General features: G+C 31.4%; 2 protein-coding genes across 7 annotated transcripts in view; both read right to left on the bottom strand.

Moving 5' to 3' along the window:
* nmo (serine/threonine-protein kinase nemo) overlaps nucleotides 1–10,982 on the bottom strand; it is a 326,764-nt gene extending 315,782 nt beyond the window's left edge. For all 5 annotated transcript variants that reach the window (XR_013004631.1, XR_013004630.1, XM_076397228.1 and 2 more), the window contains exons 1-2: nucleotides 10,618–10,982; nucleotides 9,258–9,565 (exon numbers count right to left, since the gene is read on the bottom strand). Coding sequence is in view for 3 of the 5 variants with exons in the window: in XM_076397228.1 (XP_076253343.1) it covers nucleotides 9,258–9,478 (221 nt within the window). In the remaining 2 variants the exon portion in view is untranslated. The remainder of the gene's footprint in view (nucleotides 1–9,257; nucleotides 9,566–10,617) is intronic.
* Nucleotides 10,983–13,608: 2,626 nt separating this feature from the next.
* On the bottom strand, nucleotides 13,609–17,158 carry fidipidine (coiled-coil domain-containing protein 93). 2 transcript variants are annotated; one of them, XM_076397222.1, is made up of 12 exons: nucleotides 16,949–17,158; nucleotides 16,683–16,891; nucleotides 16,517–16,628; nucleotides 16,304–16,464; nucleotides 16,070–16,238; nucleotides 15,888–15,932; nucleotides 15,727–15,807; nucleotides 15,344–15,675; nucleotides 15,074–15,282; nucleotides 14,901–15,021; nucleotides 13,999–14,143; nucleotides 13,609–13,938 (listed from the first exon to the last, which is right to left on the bottom strand). In XM_076397222.1, exons 1-12 carry the CDS (start codon nucleotides 17,027–17,029, stop codon nucleotides 13,843–13,845), a joined length of 1,761 nt encoding a protein of 586 aa, XP_076253337.1. In that variant the 5' UTR covers nucleotides 17,030–17,158; the 3' UTR covers nucleotides 13,609–13,842. The 2 variants fall into 2 exon arrangements, with proteins under 2 accessions (XP_076253337.1, XP_076253338.1); XM_076397223.1 differs by lacking the exon at nucleotides 15,888–15,932 and having other exon boundaries at nucleotides 16,949–17,126.
* Nucleotides 17,159–24,088: the final 6,930 nt, after the last annotated feature.

Consider the following 24,088-nt stretch of genomic DNA (forward strand, 5'->3'; position numbering starts at 1 on the left):
TTTGGGCGTCCACTGCGTTCACCGTCTTCGATGCTCATTTCACCACGTCTAAACTTAGCATACATTTGGTGGTTGATTTTCCTGGGGCAGTGTCCGGAAACTCGGCATCAAGCCAAGTTGCTTCAACTGTATTTTTTTTCTTCAAAAATCAATATTTTATCAATTCGCGAAATTCCTTTTTACCCATTTTTTTCACAATGACAAAAGTTACTTCACTTAAAATGCTATAATTCACAAACTAATGATCCGACAGCTGTCAAATTTATACACGCATCGTTCGAGGATTAGAGCTAACTAAAAAACATATAGATTTGCGGCGACCGCCACGGCACTTCAGGCCACCACGAATTCACCACCAGCAAGTACAAAGGTTGGCAACGCCGGTGGATTGGTACCATGCAGTTCCAGGCGATAAAAGACCATAACGACGACGTCCCGTTCTCTTTTCTTTTCTCCATCCCCTTGTAATAGTACCATTTCCACAGCGCTACCGTACTTCCTCTACCTAACCTAATATCCTTTCAATTCTCCCCTCGACCACATATATCATTTAACATTGAAATAAACAGTATTTATTCAACCAATGTTTTCAGTTCTCGTGCAAATTCCTTCCAAAAATAGTAGTAAGTGTTCTGACAAATAATTGCAGCGGCAGCCACACATTTCGACCGACTGACCGACCCGACGAACATTCATATAGATTTAATTCTAGTAGCACCATCTATGTGTCAGGCCGGCTACTTTTCAATTGACCTGTTACAAATACCGCCACACTAATGGATCAAATCAATCAATAAGGAAATCAAATTCGAACGGAACGTCATGTTCCCGAAGAGAAAAACAAACCACCAACCTAAGGTCGTTGCCTTGAGAAATGTACAATTTAACGTCTAAATATAGATATCAATGGCAAACAAAGCGATCCTAATTTACTTCGATATTTAAAGGCGATGTGCGAAAATTCCCCTTTGTTGAAATTTTAAAAAAATTAAGGAGCCCCTCCTGAAGGTTAATCGATACCGTTCAACCGACATATCTGGAAAAATTAAACATAAAATTCTGATTTCGAATTACGAAGATTAATGGCGCGTTATCTCTCGTAGTTGCGACAGGACTGTTTGTGTTCGACGAGGTGCGCTTGGTTTAGAGATCGTGTGAACGACCGCAGGAGTTATTTGACAATACAGATTCAATAAATGGGTTCGATTACATTTAATGTTCAAATAAAAATATATTATTTTGATACGATGATTGAAACAACAAAAAATAGTGTTACTCGTCAAGTTTGCAAACGTTTCTAACGAATAGCATCAACATTTAAACCTATTTTGGTTGCAGTACCCCCAGGATAGTGTCTTGGAACCACTCCTGCACTGCTGATAACCCAATAACAAAAGAAAAAGTATTTGCAACATTTACTAATGCCCCAGTCATTATGGCAAAATGTATCACTGCCTAAAGCTGCAGAAAATTACGAGTGGCAATCAACAAAATTCGTAAACGGTCTGGAGACAACACGTTAAAGAAAAAGCAGTGCACATCTGACTGAAAATAAATCAAAGAACTATTCTTGTAAAATCAAATATATTGGTTTATCAGTATAAGTTTATTTGAACTTATGGGGTGCAAATGTGAGGCTGCAATGGAATACACAACCAACCAAGAACTACACGATAACCTCCAAATCAAATGGATTTACGAAAATATCCAAGATTTTGCCTGAAAACCATTTCACGTTTTTTCAAACTATTTCATTTCATGTTTCAAGCTACTAGACAACACCCAGGAAACCAGAAGATTGTAAGGAACCAAACCACACGAACTTGTATAGAGTATAAGTGTTTACTCTTAACTAAACTTAAGTAGTATAATTTAACACACTCGTCTTGCCTGTGTATTGATTAATAAATTAATAGATTAAGAAATTAATTTGTAAATTAAGAATGTACTAAATATATCTAACGATGCAATGAAATAATGTTAGCGAACAGTAAGAAAACAAATATTTAAATTCACAAGTTTAAATTTAACAGTTTCACACACAGCTTAACTTTATTCGTCTGATTTAGGTCCATTGTACTTTTGTTTATAATCTAAATAAAAAAAAAACTTCGTCCGAAATTCCAAACATTCATCCAACAGTAGACTAATTAGAGTATCATTTGATTATATTAGGTTATTTGAGTTGTACGAATTCCTTCTCATACTAATTTTAAGGGAAAAAGGGATAGAAATGATTGATTCCTTTATTTTATAAAGAATAGTTTATTTAAGTTATTATTATTTGCATTTTTGAAAAAGGAATGGAAATAATATCATAAAATATGGTTAACATAATTGAATTCCCAAAAAAAAAGTACAAAGTTCTTTCTTCAAAAGATTCTTTACCTTTATTCTCACCAAGAGCATTTACCTAATAGTTACTAAGATAACATAAAAACAGTCCTTATCTACTTATAAATAACTATATAACATTTTTATAGTTTATATATTTAGTTTTTTTACAGTTTTTATATCACAATTTATTTATATTTAGCTATTTTTTAAAAGTGAAAGGTAAGAAAGAAACCGGCAAGATGGGAAAACGCCAAAAACTAATTAAAATAGAATAGAAGCAGTCCTTGAGTAAAAATTAATGATAGTATATACAGGTATATCAAACATTTCCGTTATATTTCAAAAGTCTCGCTATTTTTTGATCGCAAAGGAATATGTATAAGAAAGCCTTAACCTATATTCTTACAATAGTGTACTAACACACCATCAGTTTCAAACGTGTAAAATTTGAATTTCAAATAGTTTTTTAGTTATGTAGTCAATATGGGTTTTATGGGTCTACTGGGAATTCTAAAATTTACGCAAGATTTGAATTTTACACTGAAGTGTTGGTAATAAAAAATTGAATATGATATGCAAACATTGCAGGGTTTACTAACATTTTAAATTGCCACAGTTACTAATAGTTTAATAAAATGTTTAAAAAATTTGAAAAGGGTCCACAAATTAATTCCTATTACTTATTGAAATGACAACTGATACTAATACAGAAGATAAGCCTTTAAACATGTATTGTATTTAAATATTTCTGAAACAGAAAAAAGATTAACAGAACAAAAGTAAAGAGCAATATTGGTTTTCTACTTCCTACGTTGACTAGCAGATGATGTTCCCCGAACTTATTGAACAGTATATTCTTCTTGAATATACATATCGTTACAGTTCATAAAATCTAAATTAAATTCATAAAAACAATGTAACTATTTACTATGGCTGATAATAAAATTTACTGGAACATGTATAAATCAAACAGCGCGAGTAAACGAACCGAATTTAATTGCATCTTTACCGATCATAAAATTAACTTCGCCATATCCGCGAACTCGAAGCCATACAAAGAAAGCGAACTAAAACATATACGTTTTGAAGTAGTGATCGAGGGAAAGCTTAGAAGAAAGCCAAGTACGAGATAAGAAATGGGCTTACTGGTTTATTATCACAACTCTGAGACTTATGTATTGTTGTGACCATCAGTTTAAATACAAAAAACTTGTTCAGCCTTTTCAACGATCATACTCTATCAGATATCTATCAAAAAACATACATGCAACATGCGGAAAAATAAATACATAACGTGAAAGACAAATATTTAGAGGCAGTAGTTAGAGAGCTGTACTGACGGGATGATTAGACGGGAGGTACTCTCAGCTTGAACTAAAATAAAAGAGATAACCTTAAAACATGAAATAAGGTTACTAAATCAGCTATTACAGATTATTAGACAACATGCAGAAAAACAGAAAACTGAAGCGAACCAAACCACATGAACTTGTATGGTGTTAGCTTAAGTAGTCTAATTTAACTTTTATTTTGGGAAATACATACTGATGTATTTATTCCACATTCCCCTGCTTATATATTGATGCAAGTAAAAACATAAAATAATAAAATATAGAAAATATAATATAATAAAATGATGCAAGTAAACAACAGTAAAAATTGATTTTATAAATTCAAATGGTACTAAACATATCTAATGTAGGCTGTAGGTATAAAAAACTTCATATCGGAATTGATCTCAGCTCAATTTCATTTCAAAACATGGGAAAATGGGTAGATTCAAAGCTTCTAATCTGCACTTAGTGTCATCAACTATATACAGTTTATTAAAACCTTCTCAACCAAAGCCAACCAAGTCCAGTTCAATCCAAAGGCCCAGCAACATTTGTTCTAGCCCCTGAACAGCCCCAGGGTTTTAAAAGCGTTAGAATCTAAAGAGTCCAAAAAAAAAATTACGACCACTAAGAAAAATCATTAAGCGACAGAGAAGACAGGCAGGCTATCTCTTTTATCTTCTCAATTTCCTCCTCAAATATATAAAAGCAAGGGTCATTAAAGCACCGTCAGCCAGATACTATGGTCAAAGCAAAAAATATATATAACCCCATATGGAAACCTTTCAGTTTATGACATACAACGTTACAGTTGTGCTAAAGATATTCATATTATTAAAAATACCCATTCCAGATACTCTATCAAGGCAACCAGAAAAACAGATTAAACAGGAGCAAACTCTCTCCAAAATGAAAAGCAAGTCTAATGTTCAAAATCAGAAATAGAATAATGTATATAATGACCATCAATGGATAAAACAAGTAATGGTCACCAATGAGAGTTGAAATTTAAACGATTGATCGTAGTTCTCAGAATATATTAGATTTAATTTAGTTAGACATAACTAATCGGTTTTAATATCCCATAGAAACTATCATAGATATTTTAAATTATTGTATTATTTATTCTTATCTAGTGTCTGATTTATGTGTCTCTGTTAATAAACACTTACTTTTTGTTTGACAATTTTGTTGACAATATTTGACAATAAAACAACTACTAAAGATGATCAGAGTAACATTCAATTAGTGATTGTGTTCCTATAATCGAAAAATGTTAAAAGATTTTAAAAATCCTAGAACCCCACCGCAACCAATCTAAACCATTCTAAAATCCTCAAACATACGTGAAAAACTTCATCAAAATCAACCATTTAGGAGTTCAATTACATACACAGATACAAGAATTAGTTAGAAAGATATGCCGAGCAAAAAATAATTTTGTAAACATGATGACACACCCTATATAAATCATCTAGTTAAAAAGTTTACCTGCCTTCACGAATATCCAAATATATCGTCAAAAAAAAAACGGAGAAAACTACGAATTATTTTTCTAGGAAATAGAATAGATGTACATCATACAAAAACTAATTTGTCGACATCAAACAAAATATCCTTTCAAAGGAATTTAAACAGACAGAAAACACCAGACAGATTACAGATTAGTCAACAAAAATATTTAAAACAAAAACCGCACATGTAGTCTATTGAAAATAATAGTGAACTCATCAAGGTAGTTTAATGTATCGCCTGTTGCATTTGTAAATTCGTTTTAGAATTAGATAATATTTTCCTTATTATTTTATTCTAGTTAGAAACAGATACAACGTTGTCTGATTTATACTGAGTCATACTAAGTTGATACAGTTTTCATTAAAAATGTATTTTAGCGTGTTGCAGCTGCACTGAATATTAGTATGGACAGAGTCACTAAAATATCTCAAAAATTAAAACATAATATAATACGAGGCGGGAGACGAATTAAGAACAGCTGATGTCAACTCTATCAGAGAACAAATATATGAAATGTATAAAAACAGTTTAATAACAGTGAGTAATTTTCTCAATATAATCCTAATAATTTAATACAATTACTTCAAAGCAAAATGTTAGTTTGGATAGTATCCAGTATATATACTATTGGATTTAAATAACCGACGAAGAGGTCTAATGGAACTTACAGGCATTGCTATCACAAGCATTATACAATTTTTAAAACCATATAATAAAATCAAGAAAGACTTCAATTTGTGAATTTAGATGAGACATGGATATTTCTATTGGCTATTGGGTCACTCATGACAAAATGATAATAAAAATAGTGTTAAAATATACAAAAATTGATCGAAAAACGTTGGTATAATTAATTAGGTTTTGTTAGCCGTAACATTAATTAAAAATCCACTGCAGATCGCGTAGTTCTATGAAATTTACTTTTTTAGAAATAGGCCTGAAAAAAATACAAAGTAGATCAGATTGCTGAACAATAAGGCCACAGAGTATTACATCTTCCTCCATATTACTGCATATTCTATCCAATCGAATTTATACGGGGCGTGGCAACGAATTATTACAATAGACATTCAGTTCGAGGAGGTTATGCAAACGAGAACTCTCTGGATATCTGGAAAGAAGCATTGTCTACAAACACCTTCAGTTTAGATGAACTCGATCAGACATATTGAAGAAGAAATTGACAAATAGTGGAATCGTGAACAAGTGTTAGAAATATTGGAAATTAACAGCTTAATTATTCACTTGAATAAAGATTCCAAAAGTGAATGGAAATAACTAAAGACCAAACCTACAAACTGTCATGACTGTATAATTAATTGTAGCTTTAAGTCCTTCGATTAGATGTATTATAACGTTAAAATAAAATATATTTGATAACAGTTGTGTTTCATTATATTATATAGATTTGAATTTTGTTATGTTACAACCAGAATGAACTAAAACTTAAAGTTAATTCGGCTACATTGCAACGTTCAATTTAGATGACGTGAGTTCACCGTTTTATTGAACGAACTATGTGTGATAACCATCGCCCACCCTTGCTGTCAAACGCTGTTACATTGTAAAACACGCGTTACAGCAGAAGTGTCAATTTACCAACTTCTGGCTTCATATATACGGACGGTCTACGTGGGTATTTGACGTTATGATATGTACCTCGAGCGCTTATTTTTAGCGTTTGGTTCATGTAAAAAAGCGAGACTGGACCTGGACGAGTTTTTTTCGGTATTGAAATCTTTACCTGTGATAGGATTTCTCTACCTGAAGACATCCTGACGTGTCGGAACACGGGTTGGCCCCGCTTTTTGTCGGCATCTCGAAAAGTAGGAAGGTTAAGAGATTTAATTTGAAGACAGTACCACACTACAACCACAAAATTTAACGAACACAAAATGTATATCACCTCGCAAGCGTTTTTGCTCTTCCTATGTGATGATACATAACTTTTTACCTATATAAGCTGATATAGATTGTAAAAGTTTTTTATAATATAGATTACATTTCCAAAAGATTCGAGAAAAATGTTGTTATGAAGAAAAAACTTAGACCGAATACTTTACAGCCAATATATTAAAGGTCTGAACAAATAATAGTTGAGAAATAATAATTTTTCCTCAGCACCGCGATAGTTTAGTCATGAGTCAGTGGTAATAGAACATACCAAGCTTGTTAGCTGTGATGAATGTTTCATCATTTCTCATTAAATGAAACAATGATAAACAGCGGCAACGGGTTATATACATTGTACTATCATTTCATCAGAAAAGATATGTTTTAGATTTCAATCTCGTACTTTTAAATAAAATTCAATGTTTTTAAAAACATTTTGTTATCATAGGCAAAAAACTGAACTGAAGTTTTCATTTCAAGTAAATCATTAGGTCATGTTCAAGAGAAATGGCGAAATAATCACTTCATTAAACATATTCAACTTTTGATCTGACTTTGTTCAAAGGAAATTAAAAAACTACATTCTAATCATCAAAAACATAATAAACCATATGTATGCAAAGCTATCTGATTAAGAACTGAAAATATATTGAAGAAACAGCATTTCCATAGACAAAAATACAAAAAAAAAATACTGATAAACAAATTTAAATAAAAAAGCAGGAAACTGTAACCAAAGAGCCAACCATCGTCGAAATGATGAAGTTGCTCAGTGAATTTCTGACTGAAATGCGATAGAATTAAAGTCAGAGATAGTAAACAGGGTAGAAAATTTTTAAAAATTTCAAAACAGGACAAATAAAAACAAAAATGAGTAATTCGTTCTTAATTATAACGTGTATACCAATATTTTTATGTTTCACTTAGGTTATTGAAATATATACAGTGTATATATATATATATATATATATATATATATATATATATATATATATATATATATAGATACATTCAATGCATTTTTGACACTGAAGCATGTTCCAGAATGTTTTAAAGTTGCTCGAATAATTATACTTAAAAAAAACCTAGCAAACTGGCAGAACAAGTTGATTCTTACAGGATTACAGCTGGATCTTTCGCTGCTACTTGCAATATCAAAATTATTTGAGAAACCGTTGTTAAAACATATTAAACAATTTATAGAAATGCCAGATTTTCAATTTGGATTTCGAAATTACCACCCGACAATCGACCAAGTGCACAGAGTAATAATAGCGGCTGTTGAAAAGGCATTCGAAGAAAATAAATACGACCCTGCTAAGCTTTTGGCCGGGTATGGTATTTGGTTTATAAAAGAAACAAATTGCTATCGCGGAATTAGTGTCGACTGATGGAATCATATTTTTTCGAAACAAAATTTAGTCTCGCATGAACGAGCACTCTCAACACTTCACTATTTCGGCTGAAGTTTCACAGGGCATACATCTCAATGATAAGTTAAATTGGAAATATCATATTAAACAAAAATCAGAGCAGATAAGACCCAAAAATCAACTATGCTGGTTAGTCGGAAGATACTTCCAACTTGGCCTAAAATCAAGGAGATTAGTTTATCAGTCAATCATAATGCCAATATGGATCTATGAGGTGTAAACATGAGGTTGCACTAAAACATCAAACGCAGCGAAAATAAAATTTTACAATTAATTACCAATGTTTATCGCTATGTAACCAACGAAGAGCTGCACAATGGCCTCGAAATAAAATCGATATACGAAATGATCCAAAATTTCGCGTTAAAACATGAAATAAAGTTACTAAATAAGGTACCTCCACATAAAATTATTCTTATTCATAAAATAAGAAATAAAGATCATGATGAACGATTTCTTTTTAGAATCTTTTTGAAATTAAGTGCTCATTGTCCACTAACAGATTATAGATTCACTAAAAGTAATAATAATAAAAAATGCCTATACTCTGATATTTAATTTGTTATAGACCTAAGAAACATGCTCTCAATCGCCGTTTACGCAAAACCGAAATTATCTTCGTGATAATCACAGCGCCAATAAAATTCTATACAATAACATTAATACAGCTCTGCGGTATCGTATGAGTTGGATAATGGAAGAACCCCAATCGGACGGGAACGAGACAAAGAAGAAAAATACTCACCAGACAACTCCAAAAGCTCCACACCCGATGGGCCTATCCGGTTGTACCTGTTCCTGGGTATGGGCTGGCGCGGCCGCGTGTTGCGGATGGTAATAAGGCTGGGCGGCGTGCAGGCCTCCTTGTTGGCCCCCCGCTGCGGCGGGACCCGCTGTACCCTGCATCAGGCTCATAGAGACGGACATCGGCAACCTCGCGTTGTAACTGGGCCCCGCAACAGCCATCAAATTCGGAGCCGCGGCGCGGGACTAGTTCTGGGCTCTAGGATGCATCGCGGTGAACGATAAAAATCAAAAATCTACCACCTCAACCTGAAAGAAAAGAAAAATAAAACAAAATCACCTTCCCATACTCGTCACTAATTAATATGTATTTGTTTATACTTTAAAGTCAACTGATTTGGAATTCCGCATTTTATGTTTAACTAATATCAATACGTTCAGAAAAAATCAACATGTAAAAAAATCATCAAGCTCAAAAACTTGATTAAAGCTGATCTGGTTACCCTTGATTTCTAACTAACATTTCAGGATATAACGATGACAAAACAGCAGATATAGGAGTAAGATAATAGTAAAATCCTAAAAATCCCTTAGCCAAAAGCAACAAAGATTTCGAACACAAATACCAACTTCCTTCCTAACTTCAATCATAATGATATAATAATTTTGATAATAAATAATTACTAATACACTATATACAATGATGAAATATAAGAAAAGCATAAATTAAAATAGTGTGTTTGGCAGATATTTATTGCTCTTAAAAGAATTAATTAGGTTAAACTATAACCACGTATGTCATGTACGTCGCATTAATGTTTATCAATACTGGGTCACCAAAGTAATTATTTTTATAAACTTTAGCAATCATTCCGATCGGCTGTGGCACATTACAGCCTGACAGTATTGAAATCGCAAAAAAAAACATAAACAAGGATATCAGAATTAAATCCAAAAGCCTTTTTTCCTTTTATAATTAATTCTAAGCAAATTAAATTTTGTCTTACCACTCGGCCTTGCGTTTAAAATACAATTTAAAAGCCAAAGTCAATTTGTAATTTCTAAGACCATTCAATGAAGGATAAATGGTGTTTTTTGCAGTACATTTTCCACGTTACTGACAATTCGGCATTTATTTACGGACTGTATTTACACATTAACACACACAACGAATAACAAAAAATTATCAAAAAGTAATTTAAATTAAAGTGCTTTACTGTGAGAGTACAATTTAGTTCAGATAAATTTTTCTATTACACCGGATTAAAACTGCGACGGAAACTGGCAAACGAAATATTACAGGAAAATAATTAATCTGGCCTAATGATTAACCTAAAACTTATATATACAATATAACTTACCAAATCAATAGGTAATCCAAATTAAACAATGGTAGATTATGATTTTACACACAGTGTACTTTACACTATTAACACTTGAGTTGCCTATATTTTTACCCTCTAAACAAAAACAAACACAAAATTATTTTAAAGGGAAACACGTTTTTGGAGTCCAAACACTGACGAAAAGTTTGAAATTTGTTGATTTCTAGGTGAAATGAACACTTCGCGACACGAGTAACGTCCCAATGTTTAAGGGAAGCGAAACAATGCAGACGGTTAATGTTTTTATCAAATAAATAAAAGGGATTGTATGGTGTAAAGGAGTAAATGACGCGCAACGTTTACTCCACCTCGTACGAGTTCGGACTGAAACGGAAAATGGTAGCGTTCGTTTCCTCGCCGGTCGTTAAATGGATGTTGCGCATGCCCAGTAGACGTAATCGAGACCCTGCCGGACGCATTTACACGAAATCTCCCTCAAACTGATAAGCCACGCCTACTTACAGAACCACATGCTTTAAATTCTACGGTTTTATTGGTCTGCAAGAGATGCATTACGTATTGTGTTAAAATCGTAGAGGACATTAAACAGCTGATTGTCAAATTCCGTTGATGGTTTTCGACGAATTCCTCGTTCGACCAAAATTATGACATATCACGGTCAAATGTATCGATTAAAGTAACGATTTGTATTAGGGAAATAAGAACAAATAGCATTGGTATTTAATTATCAAATATATGGGATATATATTCCAGACCGATCCCTAAACTAATGGTATTTTATTCGCTTCAGGTAACCCCGTAATTTAGGACGTTGAACTATAAAATGCAGGTGGACCATATACGGGTTACGATTTTTCAACCCAAATATTAGTCAGGTAGAAAATTTTGCTTTAGGTAAGCATCCTATTTATGCCAAAAGAAATTCTAGGAATTGAGTAGGTAGATACTTAACAATAATGATCTTTCAAAGAACCAAATTTTTGATTCACACTTTACTGTAACAATTATATTTTCTACCAATAATGAGGCAATTGTAGTAAAACTTTATTTTTTTCTTGACACTTAAAAATAATATGATAAAATTCTTATCATTGTTCTAGTTCATTATCATAACTTAATCGTTGTTTTGTATTGTTAATTAATATTAACATATCTTTAGTATAATAGTATATCATACATTCTTACAATTAATTTAAATTAGCTATGTTATCAGAAAGATAACACAAGTTTGAATTTTTAAATTTTAAAATAAAAGTAATAAATTCACTATAACGAAGGGTATATTATAGTTATAGTTATGAATTATTATGGAAGAAATACTAACTAACGTCCTGTCATCAAGGAATATTGAACCACATTATTCTCTATAAAACCATTTTTGTCGGTATTTAAATATGTGTACGTATTTTAAAAAATATTAAAATATTTAATAGTACTGTATCTAAATCATGAAGCGAAAGATCACATATAAGTAACCAATTTAATAGTTTGGATTTACAAAGAAGTTGCTTTTAACAACCCACAAAAAATAGTGGCAGTTGATGTTTTATCGTTCATTTTTTCAACAGTAAACGCGGTTTGGTAAACTCTGATTTCATTAGTTTTTATTAGTGAAATAAACTTGACTATTGGAGAATGAATGTGATCTACGGGGCGTTCTCTTTTATCCATTTAATTTATTTAAAAATCATGTTATTGTTGAACCTGTTCTTTGTCAAGCGGGTAGAAAGGTAATGTATTTTTAGGGCAGCTCCAAAAATGAAACCACTACAATTATAATGTTGACCCTTGAGTGAGAAAATATATTTATATCTTTTCAGTTTATCGAAGACCCGTGTTATCCTGGTTGACAGCATGGTCAAAAACTTATATACAGTATACCACGTGTTGTCAGTTATTTAAATTTTGCCTGAAGAAGTTTCTTTTAGCTTTAGGTACAGTTCCTGCAGCTTTACTACGACATTTTCCTATACGTTGAATTCGTGAAAATTAAGTAGTGTTAATTTTTATAACTAGAATGCCAATGACAAAACTAATTAGATGTTAATTGGAAGGCATTCAATAAATTACAATATAAAAATACATTCCAAATGAAGTGTACTTTTAAAACATTGGCAGGACACAAATTTATCGGGGCACAATTGTTGTTAATTACAGTTTCATGATGTGTAAGTACCTCCTTGGTAGTAACCATACCAACCATTAGTTAATTATGGCAAAACTAGGCAAAAACCTTCAATTTTTACAACAAATTAATTTTTAACAGAAATGTGTGTGAGTTTATGATTTATTCATTTACAATATTGTTTACATTTCTTTCTAACTAGTTTATTATTTCTTTTCTTCATTCAATATATAATGAATATCAATATTCAATATATCTCATTCCTCAGTTCGCAAAAGCCTTAATACTCTACAGCGTGAAATTTATCAAAAAGAATATTTAATATAATAAAATATTTGTAAATTTCTATATATTTAATGCATTCATATATTCAAGGACAATTCCCAAGGAGAAATAAGTTGTATATCATATCTTTGTTACATCATGTTAAATCTACCTAGTTCTTCAATAAAACTCAAGAACATAGTTCAATAAAAATCGAGTTGGAATGATCATCGTTCTGTCATGTGTATGAAACTGGAAGCGTTGTATGACAAATATGGTTGGATTTAAAAGCTTTGCCATTATTGAGATTATTGTGGCGTTTATAAATATCAAAACTCTCTCGATGATTTTTCTCAAAGTAGCTTGGATGTGTAGCTAAGACGTCGACCCAGACTTATAACTAGTTCACACACATTGTTCCTTCCACATATAAAGTTCCTTTATATGTGTACTTATCATCCTCCCACTTTCATATTAGTTCTTGTACACACCTTTTAGTCCTTTTAGTTGTGGGTATAGGGAGCGCCTCGGATATCTTCCTGTGTGGTTAGTATAAAACATATATAACAATTCAGGCATAAATGACTTTGTATATGTTAGAATGAAAAACACTGATCTTGAATTAAAGCAGATGTATTGTTTTAATGTATTGTTGCACTTATATACAATTAAATAACAAAATTTACATATACAAATATTGTTTAAAAATTATAGTGACTCTAACGAGAAAAATATATTCGGCATTGTAAAAAATGGCGTAGGTTCGACCAAATAATTATATTTCTAAAGCTTTATAAAAATTATCACAATGGTTTGTTTATTCGCAACTACCGACAAAACGACACACTTCATTATCTTTTACTAGCTAGTAAAGCTTCGTATGTCGAACATTCGAGGCTAAGTTGTTTCAGGGTTGCCGCGTAAGAACGTTGTAACTCTAAGAGATCCTACGATGTAAAATAAATATGGATAAACAACAAAATAGTAAAAATTTAATTTAAACTTACGTGAAGGGTACTGTTAAGCCGTTCTCGCCTTCTCTTCACTTCGGAGATTTGGAATTCAATTTTTAAGCGATTCTGTTGAACACCTTCAACAATTCGTTGAAGCTGGCCCATAAATTCTTCCCTTGCACTAGCTGACATCATAGCTCTGAATAATAAATAAGTTTAGGTAATATTGACTAATTAAAACGTAAGAACAAAATATTTTCTTTAATGGTATTTTATACTATTTAAATAAACATCAATACCTGTATAAACAATTAAAATATTTATATAATTCCATATTTTTTAAAATTATAATTACATTGCTTGGAGATTACCAAATATATTATTAGACTTGTCAAAACCATGCACACACTTGTATGTATCAGAGACAAAAAGGCATTTTATCATGCCATTATGGCTATATATATTTGATTCTTGATGTATAATTTTCTACAGAATACATATGCCATGCCATTTAAAATAATCATTCCAGAAGTAAAAGTTACACATACCGATATAAAATAAAATTCGATTTAAAGTTAATTCAAATCCAAACGTCCTACGACCTCATATCAGAAAACAGCCTTCTGTACAAAATCATACTGGCCATCTTGAATTGAGAAAAGTCGTTTCTTCATTCATCAGCCATATCATGATGCCTTTCACTCATTTGTTTTCAGTATGTCAAATATGAAAATGTCATTATGGAGTGATTATATTATTATTTGTTATTGAAAAAATAAAGGTGAGTTCATTTCAAATTCTATTAATTTGTTTCACTTTGAGAAAAATTTAATTATATGTATTTTCTCTATAAATCTCATAACAAATATCAGATTAAACTATGACGGAACCTGGTTTAACTAGTCAAATATTTAACGAAATAATTTAAACAGCAATGAATTATACTTAATACTTACTCTGGATAATTCTCAGATATGGAATTCAGTAGAGATAACTCTTTCTTCAAATACATTCTTTTGTCTTCTAATGTATTATAAAGACTATAATATTGCTTTGTTTCTTTATGTTTTGCTGCAACTAAAAATGTTTATTCATATAATTATTACAGCATCTAATTACTCAAACTAACCCTGATTATACAATTCCAAAAATCTTTTTTGATACTGAGTCATTTCAGCTCTATTAGGAACATCATCCAACTGCATCTGTAATTTTAATACTATCTGATTTTTCTTGGCCAAGCTCAGTCTCAAGAGCTTAATCTTTTCGGATACATTTTCTATCTCTTTTTTCAACTGAGGATTTGGTTCAGTTGGTGTTTTAATTTGTTTAAATTCTCTAAGACAATACTCCACATTAGAAATAAATTGTTGGTTAAGTTTTGGTGTTATTTACTTACTCTATTTCTTTTTGTAATCTGACTAACTCTTGTTTACAGCTTTCTTTAAACTGGGTCTCTTCACTTTTTAACTTATCCTTTAAAATAACTAATTCTTCAATTTCTTTAACCTCACTGGGATTCATCCTTTTCTCTTCCTCAAATTCTTTAAAACTACTTTCAGCTTCGGCTCTAGCTAGCTTGGTTTCTCTAAGGATATCTTTTTGTTTTAATATTTCCTCTTCTACTTTATGTTTTCTATGTTTCAATTTTACTATATTAGTTTCTAAAAGTCTGGTTTGTTCTTCCAGCAATAATTGCTTTTGATTATTTTTGGATTGTATGCCACCATCCTAACAAAATTATTAATATATTTTTTTAATAGTTGAAATATAATTAAATACCTTTAGTTCAGATTGCAAAATTTCATAATGATTTTTCAGCCTTTTCTTGTCTTCCTCTGTGAAAATTTCTTGAAACACTTCCTAAAACATATTTCAAACATTAGTGATTTGTTATCTTATATAACATGCATAAAAATAAGGCAAACTAAAATAAAACTCACCTCTTTTGCTGCAGTAAGATTTAATGATAGTTGATCTAATTTATTCTAAAAAATAAGCAACACAAACCATCAAATAAAACAAATATAACTCAGAAATTATCCATGCTAGAAGAACAAAATTGCAAGGAAAACTGCTAAAAATCACTCAAAAACACAATACAAAATAAAATGTATCTACTTACTTGCTCCTCTTCTATAGATGCTCTGGCTTCTTTTTTCTCATCATCTCTTGAATCATCAGCAGTTGATTTAATTGTACTACCTCTATACCCATATTCTAAGAGAGTAATTTGCACCCTGGACAAAATATCTGGGGGTGGAGCATTTTTTCTTTTATAATATCTTTGTGGCCTAAACATTATTGTTTAAAATACAGGTTTGTATAAACACAAATGTATGCATTTTAATGTAATTACCTATAAACTTCATTAACAATTTTCAAATTTTCCAAAGTTTGACTTAGTTTTTCTTCAGTCTTTTCAGTTATCATGAATGCTTTATTAAATTGGTTTATTGCATATAAGCGTACAAAAGAGGACTTTTCTTCTCTTGCTTCCATAGATGCCTTTACCAGCCACTAAAAAAATATATATGTTATAACAACCTATGGTTAATTAGAACTCACTTACTTGTATAACAGGAAAAATATGAATAAAATCTAAACCCTGAATCTGATGAGGTTCAATTGTATAAGGACATTTAATTTTTGGTAACACTACAACGATTTTCTCAGTTAATGAACTAAAATAGTACATATTTTAAAAGGTTATATATCTATATATTTAACTCAAATACATTTTCTGGCCAATAGTTGAATTTTCTTGAAATAGCAAATCAACATCTACGTCGGCATTTAAAGACTCAATACACCAAACCATTCCTCCAACAACTTTATCAAATGGACTAAGACCCTTAATTCTGGCTCTAAAATACCCAGCAGCAACTAAGAGGTCAATAATTTCTTGTGATTTGGTAAACTGTTCTTCATCTTCACGCACCTCAATCTAGAAAAATCACAAAATCACATCCTATAGGAACTCTTTATCTTAACGCCCATTTACATTAGCTCCGTTATTCTCATTTCGCTGATTTCTAGAGGCTTTCTTAAATTTCTTCGAAATATCCTGATTTACTGCTGCCATGTAATAATATTGAATTTCCTATAATTACAATAATCGTTATTTGTAATTATTCTATTTTTTTACACCTTTTTGGTTAAAGTAAAAAATAAGCAGCTGATATATGTCAATTACTAAAATTCTTCTTTATCAATATTAGCTGGGTACTATCGAACGAGAACGTTCGTCAATAATAGCAACACGGTAGTTAGACATCTGGACGAGTAAAATTAGTTAAAATATACTCGTTCTTTTATGATTTATCTTTAACGCGAATATATGCTTATGCTTTTTTTGTATCTGTACTCACCAAATAATTTAAAGAGAGAACAGAAATCATGATATTGTAAAAAAAGTTCATTCATTTTAATGATGTTCAAAATGATAAGGGGCAGTTTAAAATCAATTTTATACTTTAGTGTTATTTATTTATATGTTTTATAGTATTTTAATAATATTTAAAAACTAACTATAATATATAACATATAATATATAATATAGCAATTATATAAAAATAGTTGAATTTTTCATTTGATAGCTCAAAGCATTGTTATTGATAGTAATATTTGATAGTAATATGTTCATATGGTAAACATAAATTTATGAATTAAAATAAAATAAAAAATGTTTTAGAATAACATATTAAATGTTATTTTTAAAGTTTGAATTCGATCAATTAAATGTAGTTGACTATTATGATTTCTTTTTAATTCAAGTTGAAACAGTATGGGGCGCCACTGGGTAAGCAGATGAATATTACAGTTTCCATTTCGTTGAACAAATATAGTAAGAGGTTGGATCAAGAGAGGGCCAACGTTTTTTGTCCTTGCTTACATAACCCACTAAACAAATGCTATAATATTCATGTTTCTTTTTTGAGTTCTTTCATTTTTACCACGCTATTGTGAACCATCAAAATACAACAGACATAAAACCTTTGGTGCGCGACCTTACCATGGTTTATACATATATACGTAAATATGCATATATTTGAAGAATATAATATAAATAGAATAAATAATCTTGAATTCACAGACTAACCTAAAGTATCCCTCTAAATTCAAGTTAACATTTCTTGGTAAAATTTTCATCTTCTATATAAAATATAAAATGAATATAAAAATGTAAAATAAAAATAATATAAAAATGAAATATGAAGAAGCTTTTATAAACATATTTAATGTTGAAATAATTTTGAAAGAAAGAAAAAGAGAGAATAAAACAATATTTAAGATAATAAATCTATTTTATTTATGAAATATATATATATATATATATATATATATATATATATATATATATATATATATATATATATAAATTCTCACTTCTATTTTATTTTTTAACCTCATTCACTCATGCCTCAATACGCCTTTTACCTGTGGAATTCAATCAATTTGCTTGCTAAATCTTTACAAATTAATAAGTCTTTCTTAAGTCTAATCTTTCCAAATCACCACTGCCTAAATTATCTCTTATTTCTTCTAATATAACATCATGATTTTATATTTAGAAAGGCATCTCATCAAATAAAATAAAAATCGAAAGCTTGTGCGAACGTGTCATCTGATCACACTCCAGTATTGTGTAAACACTGGGCGTGATAATTCCGAAAAAAAAACACAAAAATCTTGAGCAGCCAACCTGAAATATAATTGAACAAGTTAGCCACAAAAGAAGTTACCCCAGTATCAGAAAGAAATCAGAATATGAGGTAAATTATTTCCTCTAAATTAGGGAATGGGTAAGAGAAAGATGTAAAGCTAGAAAAGTATGGCACAGAACCAGAAGTGCTGTAAACAAAACAATTTTTAATAGATTTAGTAATCAGAAAAATCAAAGGATTGATTGAAAAATCAAAAAAGTGAATTAAGTACGGTAGTAAACAAAGATCACTCCCTAACGAAAGCAACTGGAATATTTAAAAGATCATTTTAAGTGTACTTTTATAGTACCGCCTATTAAAAAAGAGAAGAGAGAAGATTAAAAATGCATGGGTTCGACGTAACGGCGAAAAAGCTGAATTATTTACACAACATTTAGCTAACATATTCCAACCGAATACAATCTATATAGAATTCATATAGAATCTACAATGAATACAACTCCCATTTATCAGGCCAATGCGACAATCCCAAACCTAAAAAGGCTTCTGGAATTGATGATATTTCACCTGGTTTATTGAAAGGGCTGCCACGAAAAGCAGTCATCATGTTAAGGTGACATTATGCTTAAAAAAACCTGACAAACTAGTCGAACTAGTCGGATCTCACAGGCCTATTTCACTATTACTTGCTATATCAAAATTATTTAAGAAATTTCTGTTTAAACGTATTAAACTCCTTATAAAAATATCAGATATCCAGTTTGGATTTCGAAATCATCACTCAACTATCGACCAAACGCACCGAGTAACAGCGATTGTTGAAATGGTATTTGAAGAAAAGAAATACTGTCCTGCATTTGATATCTCACAAGCTTTTGATTGGCCATTTGGGACTAATAGATAAGGGATTACAAGGGTAAATTACCACCGCGGGACTATTCTCAACTACTGGAGTTAAATATTTTCGATGGAATATTTAGGGTCTCGCATGAAGGGTCATTCTCAAAACTTAAACTTATTTCGTCTGGAGTTCCCCAGGTTAGTGTCTTGGGAACACACCATGGAGTAAATATAGAGGTTTAACTTAAATATGCAAAATCGAAGAAATGTTTTGCGTGGTCCATTCAATGGCGGCTCTGAGACCACTTTTTTGATTGGTTCATTTGAATTGGCCCACGAAGGCATTTGATTGGTTCATTTCTATAACGCCATTGTTTTTTCGAACTCTTGATTACTCCATTACTATTTACTACATTGATTATAATATTTCCTTCTATCCTATTGATAATTCTGTTGGATCCCATGTTACTAGTTTACTCGTGCTTCACTGATCCTTGTATATTATACATATGATTAATTTTCTAAACTCCTAATTACTTCATTACTATTTACTACATTGATTACAATGTTTCCTTCCATCTTACTGATAACTCAAGATCACATGTTTCTAGTTTTCTGGTGTTCCTTCTGATGGTCATGTAAAGATATTACATATATTCCAGACGTTGCCGTAAAAATAATTCAATTTTTAAAGGCATAAAATAAGACCAAGGTAGATAAACTATTTGAATTTGTGTATCTTGATGAAACTTGAATATTTCAAAAGGGTTCATTGTGGCTCTCTTGGCAAGACAGTAACAAAAAAAGTGTAAAGATAACAAAAATTGATGGAAATAGGTAAAAGTTACAATAGCATTCGTTTAGGTTTTGTTGGTCGTTATATTTGTTAATAATTAATTGCAGATATTTTGTTGGTCGAGAAGGATATTCCATCAAAAATTGTTTGGAAATGTGGAAGGAAGCATTGTCAACTATAACACCTTCAATTTGGATGAAGATAAGACATACAAAGGAAGTAACTGATAAATGGTTCGTGAACATGTTTCAGACAGATTAGAAATTAACAATTTAATGATCGGAAAGTGAAAGTGACTGAAGAAAACTTTCAGGATATGTGATAATGCTGTGCAATGCTGGAAATTCCTGAGACAGAGTGATGAGAGTGGAAACAATTAAAGGCGTGCACATGTTTAATTGAATATAATTGTAGAAAACGGTGTTGTAGGGCATGAAAGATTTATGTGCACAGATACGATTGTAATTGTTCAAAATTAAACATGATCATTAGATTAGAACGTATGAGGAGAGAATGAATTCTAACTGTTTTGTTGATATGGTAAATGCATTAGAGAGAATTCAGTGATTAATTTTATGAAGAATTGTGTACACAGATAGTAGCAGAAGAAATAAAATATTCAGTGATACCAAGATGACTTGACAAGTATACTCACCAGCGAAGGAAACAAGAACTAAACGTAAAAGATAAATATGCTCTCTAGTGAAGGTAAAATACGTTTCTCAGATATGCAATTGTTAATTAGGTGGATTAGGGTCCCAGGGGGATACCACTACATAAAAAATGTGCCTAGAAACTTTACCTCATGGATGGTGTAGAAAAGAGTTCTTAATTGTAGTTTTAAATCATTCGATAATATATGTATTAGATGTAGTATAATGTTAAAATAAATTATATTTAATAAAATTTTTGTTCAATTGTTTTATTTAGATTAGAACTGTATGTCAAAGCCAAACTGAGCTGAAACTCAGAGTTGTTGCGACAACATTGCAATGTTTCTACGTCACAAATATCCAAGACGCATTACTAAAAAAACTTTGAATAGACTATATCTACTTAAAGTTGTAGAAAAAGTGAAAGTAGTTGTCAACAAGATTTACAAGCAGACTAGGGGCTGGTAAATACAGCTTAATAGTTGAGTTGTGTCGAAATGACAGTAACCTAATTATATCACTTGACGTATACCCAATTTGCTCAAGCAGAATCGGTTGAATACCTTGGCATCCATCTTGATGGTAATTCTTGCCAGACCAACTAGTAATCCAACGCAGCCAAAACAAACTACTACGATTAATTACCAATGCTTGTTGCTACATAAACAACGAACCTAGAAATAAAATGGATATTAAATATTGTGTATTGTCATAAATATAACTCGCCTTAAATATAATATTTATGTTAAGACCACATATTTTAAAAATATTTTCTTTGATTTGGACGTAGTGATGAAAGGTGTTCCATCTTTATCCTTTGCAATACAAATACAGTATTACAATATCTCGTAGAGGATGCTTTATAGAATTAATAGTATTAAAAATACAAGTAGTTGCTGATATAAAATATTAATAAAGTGTGTTCTCAAATAATTAGTAATCCAATAAATTAAAATATGTCCTCAGATTTGTCAGATTACATCTCATCATTAGAATGCGTATTCCCAGAGAGCGTATTCCTCATGCCAAGTTGTAATTAAACATATGTTATGTAACTTCAGTTTAATTTGCAAATCCCCTTCATTACCATTAACTGGTTTAAAAAAGTATGTTCGTACACACTGATTCGTTTCACAAAATCCCATCCCGGTAATGAATACAGAATGATTTCTGCTGATGCCAAACTTATATCCATATTTTCATTTGCGAATGATGTAAACGTAAAGCCATGTGTGTATAAAGACATGTTATGTATTTAAACTATGTTAGCGTTGGGAACTGAAATTGGCTATCGACTGTTTAGTAATTGACTACTTTTTATTATCGACTGTTTCAGTCGCTATTTTTGGTTCGACTGATTTTATTACATTTTACCAGTGAGTGTTTCAGTCGACTGTTTTCAGTCGCTATTTTCGGTTCGACTGATTTTTTTACTATTTACTATCGACTGTTTCAGTCGCACATTTAGTTATTTTTGGTCCTACGTGTTTCATTCGACTGATTTTTAATATGCTCGCGCTGTCGTACTAGCCGTGACCTTGATAAAAATATACCCAATTTATGCTTACATAGATTTATATGTAATATATATATAGTTTTACTAAAAAGTAAAGGTGTACAATAACCATAAATACTAAATAAAAATTAAACATAACAGGTCAATTGAAAATCCCCGGCCTGACACATAGATGGCGATACTAGAATTAAATCCATATGTTTTTTAGTTAGCCCTAACCCTCGAAAGATGCGTGTATAAATTTGACAGCTGTCGGATCATTAGTTTGTGAATTGTAACATTTTGAGTGAAGCAACTTTTGTTATTGTGAAAAAATGGATAAAAAGGAATTTCGCGTGTTGATAAAATATTGCTTTTTGAAGGGAAAAAATACAGTTGAAGCAAAAACTTCACTTGATGCCGAGTTTCCGGACACTGCCCGAGGAAAATTAACCATCAAGTATTGATAAGTTCAGACGTGGTGAAATGAGCACAGAAGACGGTGAACGCAGTGGACGCCCAAAAGAGGTTGTTACCGACGAAAATATTTAAAAAATCCACAATATTATTTTGAATGACCGTAAATTGAAATTGAATGAACTAGCAGACACTCTAAAACATATATAATCGATATCAACTGAACGTGTACATCAGATCATTCACGAATATTTCGGTATGAGGAAGATCTGTGCAAAGTGAGTGCCGCGCAAGCTCACTTTTGACCAAACACAACGACGAGTTCGGAGCAGTGTATAAGCGTAATATGTACGTATATAAGCGTAATATACCTCAGTTTTTGTCGATATGTGACAATGGATGAAACATGGCTCCATCATTTCACTCCGAAATCCAAGCAACAGTCATCTGAGTGGACTGCACATGATGAACACCGCCCAAAGCATGAGAAAACGCAACAGTCGGTTGGCAAGGTTATGGCGTCTGTATTTTGGGATGCGCATGGAATAATTCTCATTGACTACCTTAAAAAAGGAAGGACCATCAACAGCGACTATTACATAGCGTTATTGGGCCGTTTGAAGGACGAGAAGACAATGCACCGTATTAAAAATCTATGAGTTGGGTTTCGAGTTGCTTCCTCATTGACCGTATTCCCCAGATCTGGCCCCAGCGACTATTTCCTGTTCTCACATCTTAAAAGAATGCTCGCTGGGAAGAAAGTTTTGTCGAATGAAGAGGTGATCGCCGAAACTGAGGCCTATTTTGAAGCAAAGGACCAATCGTACTACAAAAATGGTATCGAAAAGTTGAAAGGTCGCTATAATCAGTGTATCACAATTTTAATCATTTTACCCTATTACATTAACAATCTTAAAAAATATCATTCCAAAATGCTGCTCTTTTAATATACAATAAATTATTATTTACAAGTAAACTACCAAAAAATCATAAAACTATATATATTACATAAAAATGTATGTAAGTATCATTTGGGTACATTTTTGTCAAGGTCGCGGCTAGGACGACAGAGCCAGAACGTTAAAAATCAGTCGAATGAAATTAGCAGAACCAAAAATAGTAACTAAAAGTACACGACTGAAACAGTCGATAGTAAATAGTAACAAAATCATTCAGACCGAAAATAGCGACTGAAACAGTCACTGGTAAAAAGTAGTAAAATCAGTCGAGCCAAAAATAGCGATTGAAACAGTCAATAGTAAAAAGTAGTCAATTC

This window comes from Rhynchophorus ferrugineus, unplaced genomic scaffold, assembly GCF_030347505.1.
Source record: "Rhynchophorus ferrugineus isolate W39M unplaced genomic scaffold, kcgeb_rfMv2 rfM2, whole genome shotgun sequence".
NCBI lineage: Eukaryota > Metazoa > Arthropoda > Insecta > Coleoptera > Curculionidae > Rhynchophorus > Rhynchophorus ferrugineus.